The following is a 13,004-nucleotide window of genomic DNA, read 5'->3' on the forward strand; positions in this document are numbered from 1 at the left end:
AAGTATTTGCAAAAGACACATCTGATGAAGGACTGTTATCCAAAATATACAAAAGGACTCTTAAAACTCAATAATAATAAGAAAAACTTGTATTAAAAATGGGCAAAAACCTTTACAGACACTTTACTAACTACAATATAAAGATAGTAAATAATCATATGGAAAGATGCTCCACATCATATGTCATTAAGAAAATGCAAATTAAAACAACAATGAGATACCACAATACACCTGTTAGAAAGGCCAATATCCAGGATACATGCAACAATAAATGCTGGCAAGGATATGGAATAGCTGAAACTCTTATTTACTAGTTGGAATGCAAAATGTTATAGCCATATTGGAAGATGGTTTGGTGGTTTATGACAAAACTAAACATACTCTTTAGTTTACCATACAATCCAGCAATTGTGCTTTTGTATTTACCCAAATGGGTTGAAAACTTATATCCCCACAAAAAACCTGCACACAGACTTTTATAGCAGCTTTTTCATAATTGACAGAACTTGAAAGCAACCAAGATGTCCTTCAGTAGGTGAATGCATAAATAAACTGTGGTACATCTAGAGAATGGAATATCATTCAGCACTGAAAAAAAATAAGCTATCAAGGCATAGAAAGACATAGAGGAATTTTAAATACATATTACTAAATGAAAGAGGTCAATCCAAAAAGGCTATCTATTTCATGATTCCAACTATATGACATTCTGAAAAAGTCAAAACTATTGAGACATTGAAAAGTTCAGTGGTTGCCTGAGGCTGCGGGGAGGAAGGAATGAATAAACAGAGCACAAAAGATGTTTAGGTCACTAAAACTATTCTATATGATACTATGCTGGTGGAAATATACCACTATACATTTCTCCACATTCATAGGATGTACAACACCAAGAGTGAATCTTAATGTAAACTGTGGGCTTTGGTGATAATGATGTTTCTTCAAAAAGTCTAATAAACACAAATCAGGAAATGCAGATCAAAACTACAACGAGATACCACTTTTCACTCACTAACATGGCTATAAATAACAACCAAAAACCCTTAAAATAACAAGTGTTGGCAAGGATTTAAAGGAAATGAAATTGTATACATATGTCAAAACTTATTAAATTACATGCCAATTACATCTAAAAAACTGTAGTAAAAGGAAATATTTTATCTCACCTATCAGATTGCTGATATGGAGCATACTTGACAATGCTTAGGGCTGGTGTTAGATGTGGCAAAGCATTTACTCTCCACACACTACTGGTGATATTATGAAATGACACAACTATTTAAGGAAGTCATGCTAGATATATACATCAAAGTTTAAATGTGTAAAACCATCTGAGCCAGAAATTCCATGACTGGAAATATATTCTAAGTGGACATTGTTAGGGTATCCAAAGGAGGTACTACTGCACGAGGCCAAAAGTGATAAGGGATTATAAATTTATTAGGTCATCTGGATATCAGATAGACAGAGCCCCAAAACGGCGCTAGCACCCAGGGATGGGGGGGTCAGAGGTTTTAAAGGACTCTACACGGGCTTTTTCAGCGGGGAACTTTCTGGGCGGGTCTGGATCCTGGGAAAGTCAGGAGAGGAAAGACAATGGTCTTAAGTGGAATGTAGTCTTAACCAGTGGAATGTGGTCTAAGCAAAAGGGAATGTCGGTTGTGAAGTGGTCTAAAGGTCAGTTCCCAGGGGAAGGGTAAGCAATTCAATTATTTGATCAAACCTAACAGACATATGTACAAATGTGTATAGACAGGATGACAGCAACAACATTGCTTCTAAATGTGAACAAATACTCTACATATTCAGCAGTAAAGTTATGGTGAAATAAATTATAATACAGCTATAGAATGTAATATTGTGAACTAAAAATTTTATGTGTGCCTCGAGATCCTCAGGTCATGCATATGCAGGCAATAAAAATTGGCCCCTTGCCCTGACTGGTGTGGCTTAGTTGGTTGGGTGTCCTCCTGTGCACCAAAAGGTTGTTGGTTTAATTCCTTGTCAGGGTACATACCCGGGTTGCAGGCTTGATCCCCAGTAGGGGGTGTGCAGGAGGCAGCCGATTGATGTTTTGCTCTCACATCAATGTTTCTCTCTCTCCCTCTCCCTTCCTATCTCTAAAAAAAATCAATAAACTATTCTTAAAAAAAAAATTGGCCCCTAGAGATAATTGTTTACAACAATCAAAATCCCACATTCCTGTGTCCATTTTAACTTCCAGGTCTTCAAAAATACTGTCCCATTTGTATGGAACACCTTCTGAATTTTCCTGTGCTTCACTCTTCCTGAACTTTCAGGTCTCAGTCTACTAGTAAAGGCAACTTATTTACTCAGAGATAACTTCCTGGGCCACACTTAATTAGGCTGATTTCCCCTGGTTCATGCTCATATATCTAATCCAGATTTCTCCTAATCAGCACCTGTCACACTTAGCTTTTTCAATTCTTTGACTCCATTAACAGACTGTGACTTCACCCTTAAAATCCCAGTGAGTAGGCTGACACCTGGCGTATAATAAATGTTCAGTATGTATAATTCCAAATGAATAAAGTGCCTGGCAAATAGTAGGTATTCATTAAATGGTAACATTTGTATTGCTACTACTATTTTATTCTGGACTAGATGTTATGGAAGGAGAAGAGATAGGAAGTCAATGAGAATATTACAAGTTGCTGAACAGCAGGAAAATTTAGATATTGAGGGTGAATCCTGAGGATAGTGCTGAAATTTTTGATATAACTGGAGACACTTTAAATATATATATATTTTTATTGATTTTAGAGAGGAAAGGAGAGTGCGAAACATCAATGATGAGAGAGAATCATTGATTGGCTGCCTCCTGTATGCCCCCTACTGGGGATCGAGCACACAACCCGGGCATGTGCTCTGACGGGGAATGGAACCCTGACCTCCTGGTTCATAGGTCAATGCTCAATCACTGAGCCACATGGGCCAGGCTACAACTGGAGACACTTTAAAGGAACACCTACTCAGCAGCCCAGAGACAGCTATTAGTATTTACTAGAGGCCTGGATTCGTGCACCAGTGGGGTCCCTCGGCCTGCGAGGATCAGGCCAAAACTGGCTCTCCAACATCCCCTGAGGAGTCCCGGATTGCGAGAGGGCACAGGCCAGGCTGAGGGACCCCACTGGTGCATGAATCCTCTAGTATGCATATAAGATATTTGGTTAATCTCTTCCCACCCTCCCTCTCCCCACTTCCCTCTGAGATTCATCAGTCTGTTCCATGTTTCCATGCCTGTGGTTTCTGCTCCTGCATTGAGCGTCTGCCCCCTGGTGGTCAGTGCACGTTATAGCTACCGGTCGTCAGGTCAAAAGGTCGGCTGGTCACTTAGGCTTTTATATATAGATAAATATACCACAAACCAGACATTATTCTAAGTTCTTACACCTATTAACTCATTTAATCCTCAACATGATTTCACAGATAAGGCCATTGAGGTACAGAAAGATTCAGTATCTTTCCAAGGTTTGCAGTCTTGTGTATGGTAGAATTTAGATTGATCCTAGGTAGTCTCCTTTCAGAGCCCATGCCTTTAATCACTGTGTACTACTGCCTTCCCTTAGATGACAGAGGAGAGGAGACACTGTGAAAATCTTTTTTTCATGACCAAGGAGAGATGGGTTGTATTACACAGTTTTATAGACAAGGCAAGGAGAAAAAGAGACCTATGGAATATGATGTACTGAGTAAAGGGTGCAGATATCCTGCCTAATACTCCAGTGTTCTCCTCCATGGAGCCATCACTTTGCCTGTTTCCTCTAGTGTTTCTCTTTCTGCAGGACACTGTGTGGGCAATTATTCACACTTAACCTAACTAGTAAGATAGTTGTACAGAAAGTATGCATTTCGTGTGGAATAGACATAGAGTATTTCTCACCGAATAGGATGTCTGTCAAAATTTGAAATAAAATTCTATGTATCCAGTAAAATAATTATATACAAGGATTGTTTTAACCATGGAATATTGTCTGGAAAAGCTGAAAGATTGAAATGAGCTTTGAAAATTTGAGTGACTTTGTTTTTCTCTATTACTTGTCAGCATTGCTGATCATGATTGCAAGGTACATACTATATAGCTGAAGAACAACGCAATATAAAACTCCAAAATTGTCACAAAAACTGTGGAAGAAAGGGAAGGTGAAAACTCCCAGAGACAGTCTCAGGACCTAACTTTTGGTCCCATGCTCAGACTCCCTTCAAAGTCTTCTTCCTCACTAGAGTTACCAGCTCCAGTTTCTTTTTGTGTATATGTTTGTTTGTTTGTTTGTCTTAGATATATCACATCCTGGCCATAGAATCCTCAACTACTTAGCAGCACTTCCCTCAGTTAATCAGATTGCTTGAGTTGAAGATCTGTCATGTGACATTGAGATGACATAATCTAAAGAGAGAGTCAGCCTTTGTGAGTGTACAAACACCTTTGTGTGTAAATGTACAGAAAAAGTATGAGAAAAAATTAAAGAAAATTATGAACAGTATCTATGGGAAGGTTGGTGAAACCATGTGGAGTCCATTTGTTTAGGGAGCACAGATACTCAAGTTCATGTGTCCCTCAATATTTTTGAATGTTATGGGATCCAAGATGGTGGCATAGTACATGGAAGCTACAATCACTTCCTCCCAGGACCACACTGGAATTACAACTAAATTACAGAATAATCAGCCTGAATAACCAATTAAAAATTAGCTGAACAGAGTCTTATAACCAAGGACTTACAGAAGAAGCCATATTGAAACAGGTAGGAAAGGCGGAAACACTGAAAGGGCTGGCCCTGCACCCACATATGGCAGTTGAGAATCTGGAGGGATATCTCAGCTGCAAATGTCCCTCCAGAGGAGCGAGGAATCTCAACCCCATGCCAAGCTCCCCAGTCTGGAGCACCAGAGCCAGGAAGGGGAAGTGACATAATATCTGCTGTGAAATTCAGTGAGGATTCTATCTTCAGGGAGAGACAGAAGTGTGCTAGAGAAACAGGCACCCTCTTAAAGGGCCAGCTAACAAAATTTCCTTTGCAGCCACTCACCCTGCTCTTTGGTGACGTGAAGGCGTCTTGGAGCGGACTGGCTTGTGTGGCTTCAGGGAGCGTGTTGAAGGGACAAACACCAAGGTCTCTGTGCTTGGCCCCTCTCCTGCACCAACTGCAGATGCCATCTTTCCTTTCCTGGGTTGTGCACTTCACTCAGTATAGAAACAGCTTTGGGGAATGCACTAGCCCCACCCTTCTGACTCCCTGTGGCCCCACCCTGCCAAGCTCAAGCCCTGCAGAGTAGCCTGCTGGCTATAGCCAGCCTGGACCGAGGTATAAACTTTCATGTGGGATCTCAAGGAAGTCTAGGCAAACTTGGCAAGGAAGTGGCAGAGACACACAAGAAGAGACTGAGTTGTGTGACTCTAGGGCAAGGGCCATTTTTCCCTCACACACCTGAAAGACTCCACCATTCCTGTGCATAACCTTCCCTCTACAAGGCCAAATCTTGGTCTGTTTTAGCCCGATTAACTCTGCTGGTCTCACCCCAATGACTGCCTGAGAGCCCAACCCATCAGAGAGGCCCATGGGTTCCAGGAGGGTGGTGACTATCCTTGGTACAGTCTGAGACTTTGTTGAGTGGCCTCAGAACTACCACTGTCATCAAGTTTGAATATGTACCAACTGGTAAACACCACTTGCTTCTACATGGTGACTCACTGAGAGCATACCACATGCAACTCACATACTGCCAGAGGCTCCTTTAGTGACTGAACCTAACAGACAGCCACATGCGACGGTGAATCTCTAGGTGCCTTGGGCCTTTTGCTGACCTGACCCTGGGCTCAGTGCTAGCGGAAGATGGCCTTGATATGCATCTTGACCCCTCCCATGTGCACCAAGGCCCAGCAGAGGGAGCCACAAACTGTGGATCGCTTTGTGGCTCCAGACAGATAGCCCAGGGCCAGTCACAAGCAGTGTCTGAAATGACCTGCACCAGAGTCTCTTCCAGAGTCTCTCTCAAGAAGCCCCAGAACTAACACACCAGGTGGTAGACTTCAGGCCACATCAGAGGGGTCAGGTCTTGCATATCACTATGGTTAGGGTCAATCCTCATAGTCAGCCAGCCTGAAGGTCAACCCCAACCATGGACAGGCCAACAGTAATCAAGCCTAAACTACAACAGGAGAGCTCATATAACCTACAAAAGATACATTCCTGCAGCACCTAGCTCAGGTGATCAGGGAGACTAGACTACTAAGCCCCATAGGACACCTACTATATATGGCCACCAAACCAAGACATAGCAAATCTACATAATACACAGAAACAAATACAGAGAGAAAGCCAAAATGGAGAGACAAAGAAAAGTGCCCCAAATTAATTAACTGGACAATTCCTCAAAAAAAGAACTAAAAGAAATGGAGGCAACAATCTACCAGATACAGAGTTCAAAACAATGGTTATAAGGATGCTCAAGGAACTTAGGGGAAAAATGGGTGAACTCAGTGAGAACTTAAAAAAAGAGATAGTAAACATTAAAAAAAACACATAAAAACCATAAAAAAGAATCAGTCAGAAATAAAGAATACAATATCTGAAATAAAGAATACACTAGAAGGAATCAATAACAGATTAGGTGAAGCACAGGATGGAATCAGCAATTTGGAAGACAAGGTAGCAGAAAATACCCAATCAGAGCATCAAAAAGAAAAAAAATTAAATGAGGAAAGTCTAAGGGACCTCTGAGACATCTAGCATAGCAACATCCGCACCATAAGGGAACCAGAAGGAGAAGAGAGAGAGCAAGGTATTGAGAACATGTTTGAAAAAATAATGGCTGAAAATTTCCCTAACTTGCTGAAGTTCAAAGTCACACAAGTCCAGAGAGACCCAAACAAGGTGAACCTAAAGAGGCCCACACCAAGACACGTCATAATTAAAATGGCAAAGGTTAAAGACAAAGAGAGAATCTTGAAAGCAGCAAGGGAGACACAGTTAGTTGCCTACAAGACTGTTCCCATAAGACTGTCAGATGATTTCTCAACAGAAACATTTCAGGCCAGAAGGGATTGACACAACCACAATGGTATGAAACTAGAATTCAACCACAAGAAAAAAAAACCCAGAAAAACACACAAACACTTGGAGGTTAAAGAGCATATTACTAAACAATGAGTGGGGGCCCACTCAAGAGGAACTTATTATGTCCACATGTTGGATGAGGAGGGACTTGAAGTGGGGTAAAGCCAGGAAGAAGTCTGCTGCATAAATCTAGATAGGAAACCCTGTAAGTCAGAGTGGTAGTAACAGGAACTCTGACATTAATGACCCAGAGTAGAAACAACAATGTCTGTGGTATCAGGGGAAGTGAGCCAAAAATCCTGGCTCTATCATCTGTAAAGGATTTTATATCAGGCCAGTTATTATGTCTGTCACGACATGAGATGCCTCATATTTTCATTGGGCATTCTAATGAGTGTGACCACCTAGAGATAATGCACATTAAGAATGGCAGAAGGAAGTTACTTATTATTGATATCATGAATAACAGGCTGAATCTAGTATATATGGTGAGAAAAGAAACACAACATGGTTAATAATAAGTATTTTTGTTAATGGTTATGAGTAAATGTTATTTCAGTTAACAGCTGGGAGACCTTTAATGTAACTACTTACTTATTTTATTTTCAGGAGGCAGATATTTCACCTCTCTCTCAGAGTCATTCCAACCCTTAAACAAAGCATGAAGGACTAGGGTTCCCAAGGAAAAGGCATATCCAGGAGTAATCAGGGACGGACTCTAAAGCCTACCAGTGATATGCAAGTAGGGTCCACAAGAACACACAGGCTGATTTCATGAGTATAATATTTGGCAGCTTTTGTTCATATTATCCCTGATATCATTTGACGTGAGTCAGTACCCTGAAGACCCCAGAGAATCTTAGGGTGAATTTTAGGAAGCACCATCACTCCTGTGATAATGCAGAGTTGGCTAATCAGCTCACTTTGAAGTGAAAAAGATAAAGGTATTAAGGGGAAAAAAAGAAAAGGAACTCATAGACACAGACTACAATATGATGATTATCAGAGGGAAAGGAGCATGGGAGGAGGTAGAAGACGGTAAAGGGGGGATAAATGATGACGAAGAAAACTTGACTTTGGGTGATGAACACACAATGCAATGTACAGATGATGTAGTATTATAGAATTGTACACCTGAAACCTATATAATTTTATTTTTAAAAAATTTCATTATTGATTAAGGTATCACATATTTGTCCTCATCCCCCCATTCCCATCCCAAACCCCTCCCCACGCATGCCCCCACCCCCCTGTTGTCCGTGACCATTGGTTAGGCATATATGCCTATATAATTTTATTAACCAATGTCACCCAAATAAATTCACTAATTGTTTTTTAAAAAGAACGATACAGGGCGCTTTCCTTTAATACTCCTTTCTCAGCGGGGGCAAATATTGACTCATTGCCCTTTGGGGCAGACCAAAACAAGCTTCAGGGACAGAAAGGCCTGTGAGCAGACAGGTGGAATTTAGATACTTGGAGATGAGAGGAAAGGAAATTCAGACAGAGGAAACGGTGAGCAAAGACCTGGGGTGGATAACTTCTGAATATGCTCCAAATCACATTCAGATTACCGAATGAAAGAAAGAAGCAAAACAAATCAGGTATTCAGGCAGACTGGAGCCTAGAAAGCTCAGAGCCAACCTACACTCCACCCTCTCCCCATCTCCCACTTTCACCCAATCAGACTCTAAAGCCTGTCCATCATCACCCTTAAAATGCCTTTCTGCCTCTCCATCTCCATGGCAACCGCCTTAAGGCTCATTTTCATTCCCTCTTGCTTTTTATCCTAATTGCTTCCTGAGTGACCTTCCAGACAATGGTCTGCTCCTCGGTAAGGCAGCCAATCAGTGCCCTGCTTGATCATCCCGTGAATACACAACATTTTAAGGGCTCTGCGTCTCTTGTACGCTGTTTGCTTTTGCAGTTCTATGTCCTCTCATCGCAATGTTATCTGGGTCTTAGATGGGCCCACGAATTAATTAGTATACACATGAATGCCTTGTGAAAACGGGGCGAGTGAATGAATGCGCTGTGTAAACCAAGACAGGAAAGGAGAGCTGGGAATAGCTGATTCCTTCCAAGAATCCACGCCCCTTCCCCACCACCACCCAAACACACCCTGCCTGCCTTCCGTGGGAATGGAGAAAGAGACACATTCCTTCCCAAGGCCCGCGAGCCAATCCTGAACTAGATTGAAAAAATACATGATCCCTGTGCATTTCTCCTCTGCATACCCCTGACCTCGCCAATCCCTAGCTTTTATTTGGGATCTAGCCCCACCCCTGCAGGGGCCAGCCCCCTTTCCTATCTGACAGCGGAAGTCTGGGTGGAGGAGCCGCCCACTTCCTTTTGAGAGTTCGGGGAGTGCGTGGCAGGAGAGGCGGAGCCAATTCCGCCGAGCATTCTCGCGCGCTCGCGGCTGGGGCGCGTGCAGGTGGCGGTTGTTCCCGCAGGTGGGCTTGCGTGGGAGTGAGCGCTGTAGCTGAGACCGTCTGGCTTCTTGCTACAAAGACTCTAGTGGCGTAGGTGGCTTCAGCGGTAGCCCCTTCTGAAGGTAGAGACAGTCGCTTTCTGCAGGGGTTATAGGCATTCTTCCCTAGGATTGCTGTAGGCTCAGCGCCCCTAGCCAACGACATGCCACGGGGACGAAAGAGCAGGCGCCGCCGTAACGCAAGGGCCGCAGAAGAGAACCGCAACAATCGTAAGATACAGGCCTCAGAAGCCTCAGAGACCCCGATGGCCGCCTCTGTGGTCCCGAGCACCCCCGAGGACGACCTTAGCGGCCCTGAAGAAGACCCCAGCACTCCAGCGGAGGCCTCCACCACCCCTCAGGAAGCCTCCAGTACTGCTCAAGCGCAAAAGCCCTCGGTCGCCCGGAGCAATTTTCAAGGCACCAAGAAAAGTCTCCTGATGTCCATATTAGCCCTCATCTTCATCATGGGCAACAGCGCCAAGGAGGCGCTGGTCTGGAAAGTGCTGGGGAAGTTGGGGATGCAGCCTGGCCGGCAGCACAGCATCTTTGGCGATCCAAAGAAGGTCGTCACGGAAGAGTTTGTGCGCCGAGGGTACCTGATTTATAAGCCGGTGCCACGTAGCTGTCCCGTAGAGTACCAGTTCTTCTGGGGACCTCGAGCACACGTGGAATCAAGCAAGCTGAAAGTCATGCATTTTGTGGCAAGGGTGCGTAACCGTTGCTCCAAGGACTGGCCCTGTAATTACGATTGGGATTCGGATGATGATGCAGAAGTTGAGGCTATCCTCAATTCAGGTGTTGCAGATTACTTCGCCCCTTAGGGAAATCTGGCACACACCCCTGGGATGTGTGTGGGGGCGGGGCGGGGTGTAAAGAGCTTCACAGGTACCCCAAGGAGTATATCACCTGGGCTCTCAGTTGGATATTATGGGGAAGCGGGCGCGCTGTGTTTGTATTTGTGATCAGTGCTAATAGTTTGAAGTGCGAAAAAGACCGTTTGCTTTGGATATTGTAAAATTTTATTCGCTTTAATACAATGTTGTTTAAGGTCACACAATATGTTTAAAATACGATTGAAGAAAAGGTATTTTTCTTTTTTTGTCTTTTGATTTAGTGTAACAGTTTTTGCTAACGTTATACAATGAAGTCTTTTCATCATATTCCGTGATCTGGTACCTATTTTATAGCATTGAATAGTCTGTTCTTTGAAATAACCAGTAAAATGTGAAAGAAGGATCGGGGTGGGGGGTGGGGGGGCGGGGATTCGTTTATGTCTGACCTATCTGAAAACCTTTGTGTCTGCTGTTGTGTAAAGAAGACTTAAAACTACCGTGATGTTGCTTAGTTATTGCAGAATATAGGGAAAAAATAAAAGCATAATGTCGAGGACACCTTGCTCATTTATTGACCACCAGTCATGTGTGAATCACCAGTGTACATCCTGAAAATACTCATTGGCACACAGCCCTCAGTTCTAAAGAATGTTATAGATTACATGGGAGAGATGAATATATAAACTGGCAGTGTCGTAAGTGCTGTAACAGGGATGAGCTTGGGGTGCCATGAAAGTGTAGAACAGCTAATGTGACCTATCTTGGGTTGGAACAGGAAGAAGACATCATAGGGAGCTATAAAAATCCAAGACTTGGCTTGGGGCGATTTGAAAGGGGCACCAGAGCATACTATGAAAATTCTGTACATTGGATACTTTTGGGATACTTAACCCAGCTGGGGGGAAGTGGCATTGGCAAAGGGAAGGGAGCATCATGGGGTGCAGTGGAAATAGAAAGTACACCTAAATCAGCTTGACAGCAGGGCAGAGGAGAGAGGGGTGCTTGCAGGAAATAGGACATTGTGAGGCACTACAGAGATTAAAGAAAATTCTGAGTGATATAACAGCCTGCGGTCTGAAAATCATATTGGAGTTGGGGAAAGGAGTAATATGGAGGCACTAAAGGCAGCGTGGACATTAGGGAAAACACACTCTTCACTGAACTATTAAGGATATGTCAAGAGAAAGTAGAGAAAAAGAAATGAGATGGGAAGGAGGTGAGCAGGGTCTAGGACAGGGGTGGGCAAACTTTTTGACTCGAGGACCACAATGGGTTCTTAAACTGGACCGGAGGGCCAGAACAAAAGCATGGATGGAGTGTTTGTGTGAACTAATATAAATTCAAAGTAAAGGAGCGGAGGGGAGAGCAAGAGAACCGGATAGAACAGCCAGATCCAGCGGGCCGTAGTTTGCCCAAGGCTGGTCTAGGACATCAAAGGGAGGGAGTTATGTCCGGTTATATGATTGATAATAATGATAATCCTGGAATAATGGGAAGAAATGGCTCCAAAAATGCATACACTCTTGGATGAGGGAGAGAGATGCAACCGGGGGCACGTCTGAAAAGTGACCTGGCATTTCTCTCAGGAACTGCCATTGGTGAGGGTGTACAAATTGTTTGAAAAGTACAGTGCATGTGAGTCCACGGGGTGGAACAGAATTAGCATTCTGTCTCCTTCAGCCAGTGTGGTAAATCCAGAGGACCATCCGACATGGTGGTGGCCCCTGGTATATACTAAGTCATGCAGGACCCGCTTCCTACCCTCCTCCAGCTTTCAGACTTACCTCATGGTACCAAGGATTCGATGCCCTTCCCATCCATCCTATCACCGGGGCCTTCGGAAGCCTCTACCTCACCCTGCAGCAAAGGTGGAGATGTGGGAGGCGTCCCTCACCTTCTTATCAGCTACTGGCAAACAACACACATAAGGAGCTGTGCCCCCCCCCCCCCAAAGTGACCACATTTACCCCCTAAAACTCCGCACTTGATGAACGCAGTCCACTGATAGGGAACACAAGGAAGGGTGCCCCACCTGGCTTTGTGGGGCCCTGAGGCCACAGCTATCACACACAAAAGAGGGGCCAGAGTCCCTTCTTCTGCCTTTGCCTCCAGTCCTACTCTGCTTCCTGCTGTGTGCAAGGTCAAGTCCCTGCGGACAGGTTGGCTAGCAAATGACTTCCTGACAAGGGCTCAGGGACCCATAGAATGAAGCCTGCAGGCTAAGGGGGCTTCAAAGGCAAGTAGGAACTATGACCCCCACCGGCTTCAAATTCACTCAGCAAACAAGGACCTAGAGGGCCCGCTAGGATTCAGGCAGAGTGACAGAAACCGGGCTGTGAAAAATAAAAGGCAGGTGGCTGGCCCTGGAGGGGCCATATTTCTCAATACCACCTCCAGATGTAGGCAGGGGTGAATCCAAGGTTCAGATCCCTAAGTGACCTTCCTGTCCAGAGCCACAGGAAAACAAGGGACCTACCCCAAACTAGGCCCCAGTCCATTCCCACAAACGCAGAGAGTTTCCCTGCGGTCCCTCTCTGCCTGCCAAAGCACTCCAGGGCCTTGTCTACTGAAGACACCGGAGACATCAACGCAACAGGCCTCGGTAACCCCGAACGC

At 44.1% G+C, this 13,004-nt stretch overlaps 1 protein-coding gene across 1 annotated transcript; it reads left to right on the forward strand.

The window, feature by feature from the left end:
• Positions 1-9,456: 9,456 nt before the first annotated feature.
• Positions 9,457-10,937, forward strand: MAGEH1 (MAGE family member H1). Its single transcript, XM_080651959.1, has one exon. It carries the CDS (start codon positions 9,717-9,719, stop codon positions 10,374-10,376), a length of 660 nt encoding a protein of 219 aa, XP_080508085.1. The 5' UTR covers positions 9,457-9,716; the 3' UTR covers positions 10,377-10,937.
• Positions 10,938-13,004: the final 2,067 nt, after the last annotated feature.

This window comes from Plecotus auritus, assembly GCF_963455305.1.
Source record: "Plecotus auritus genome assembly, chromosome: X".
NCBI lineage: Eukaryota > Metazoa > Chordata > Mammalia > Chiroptera > Vespertilionidae > Plecotus > Plecotus auritus.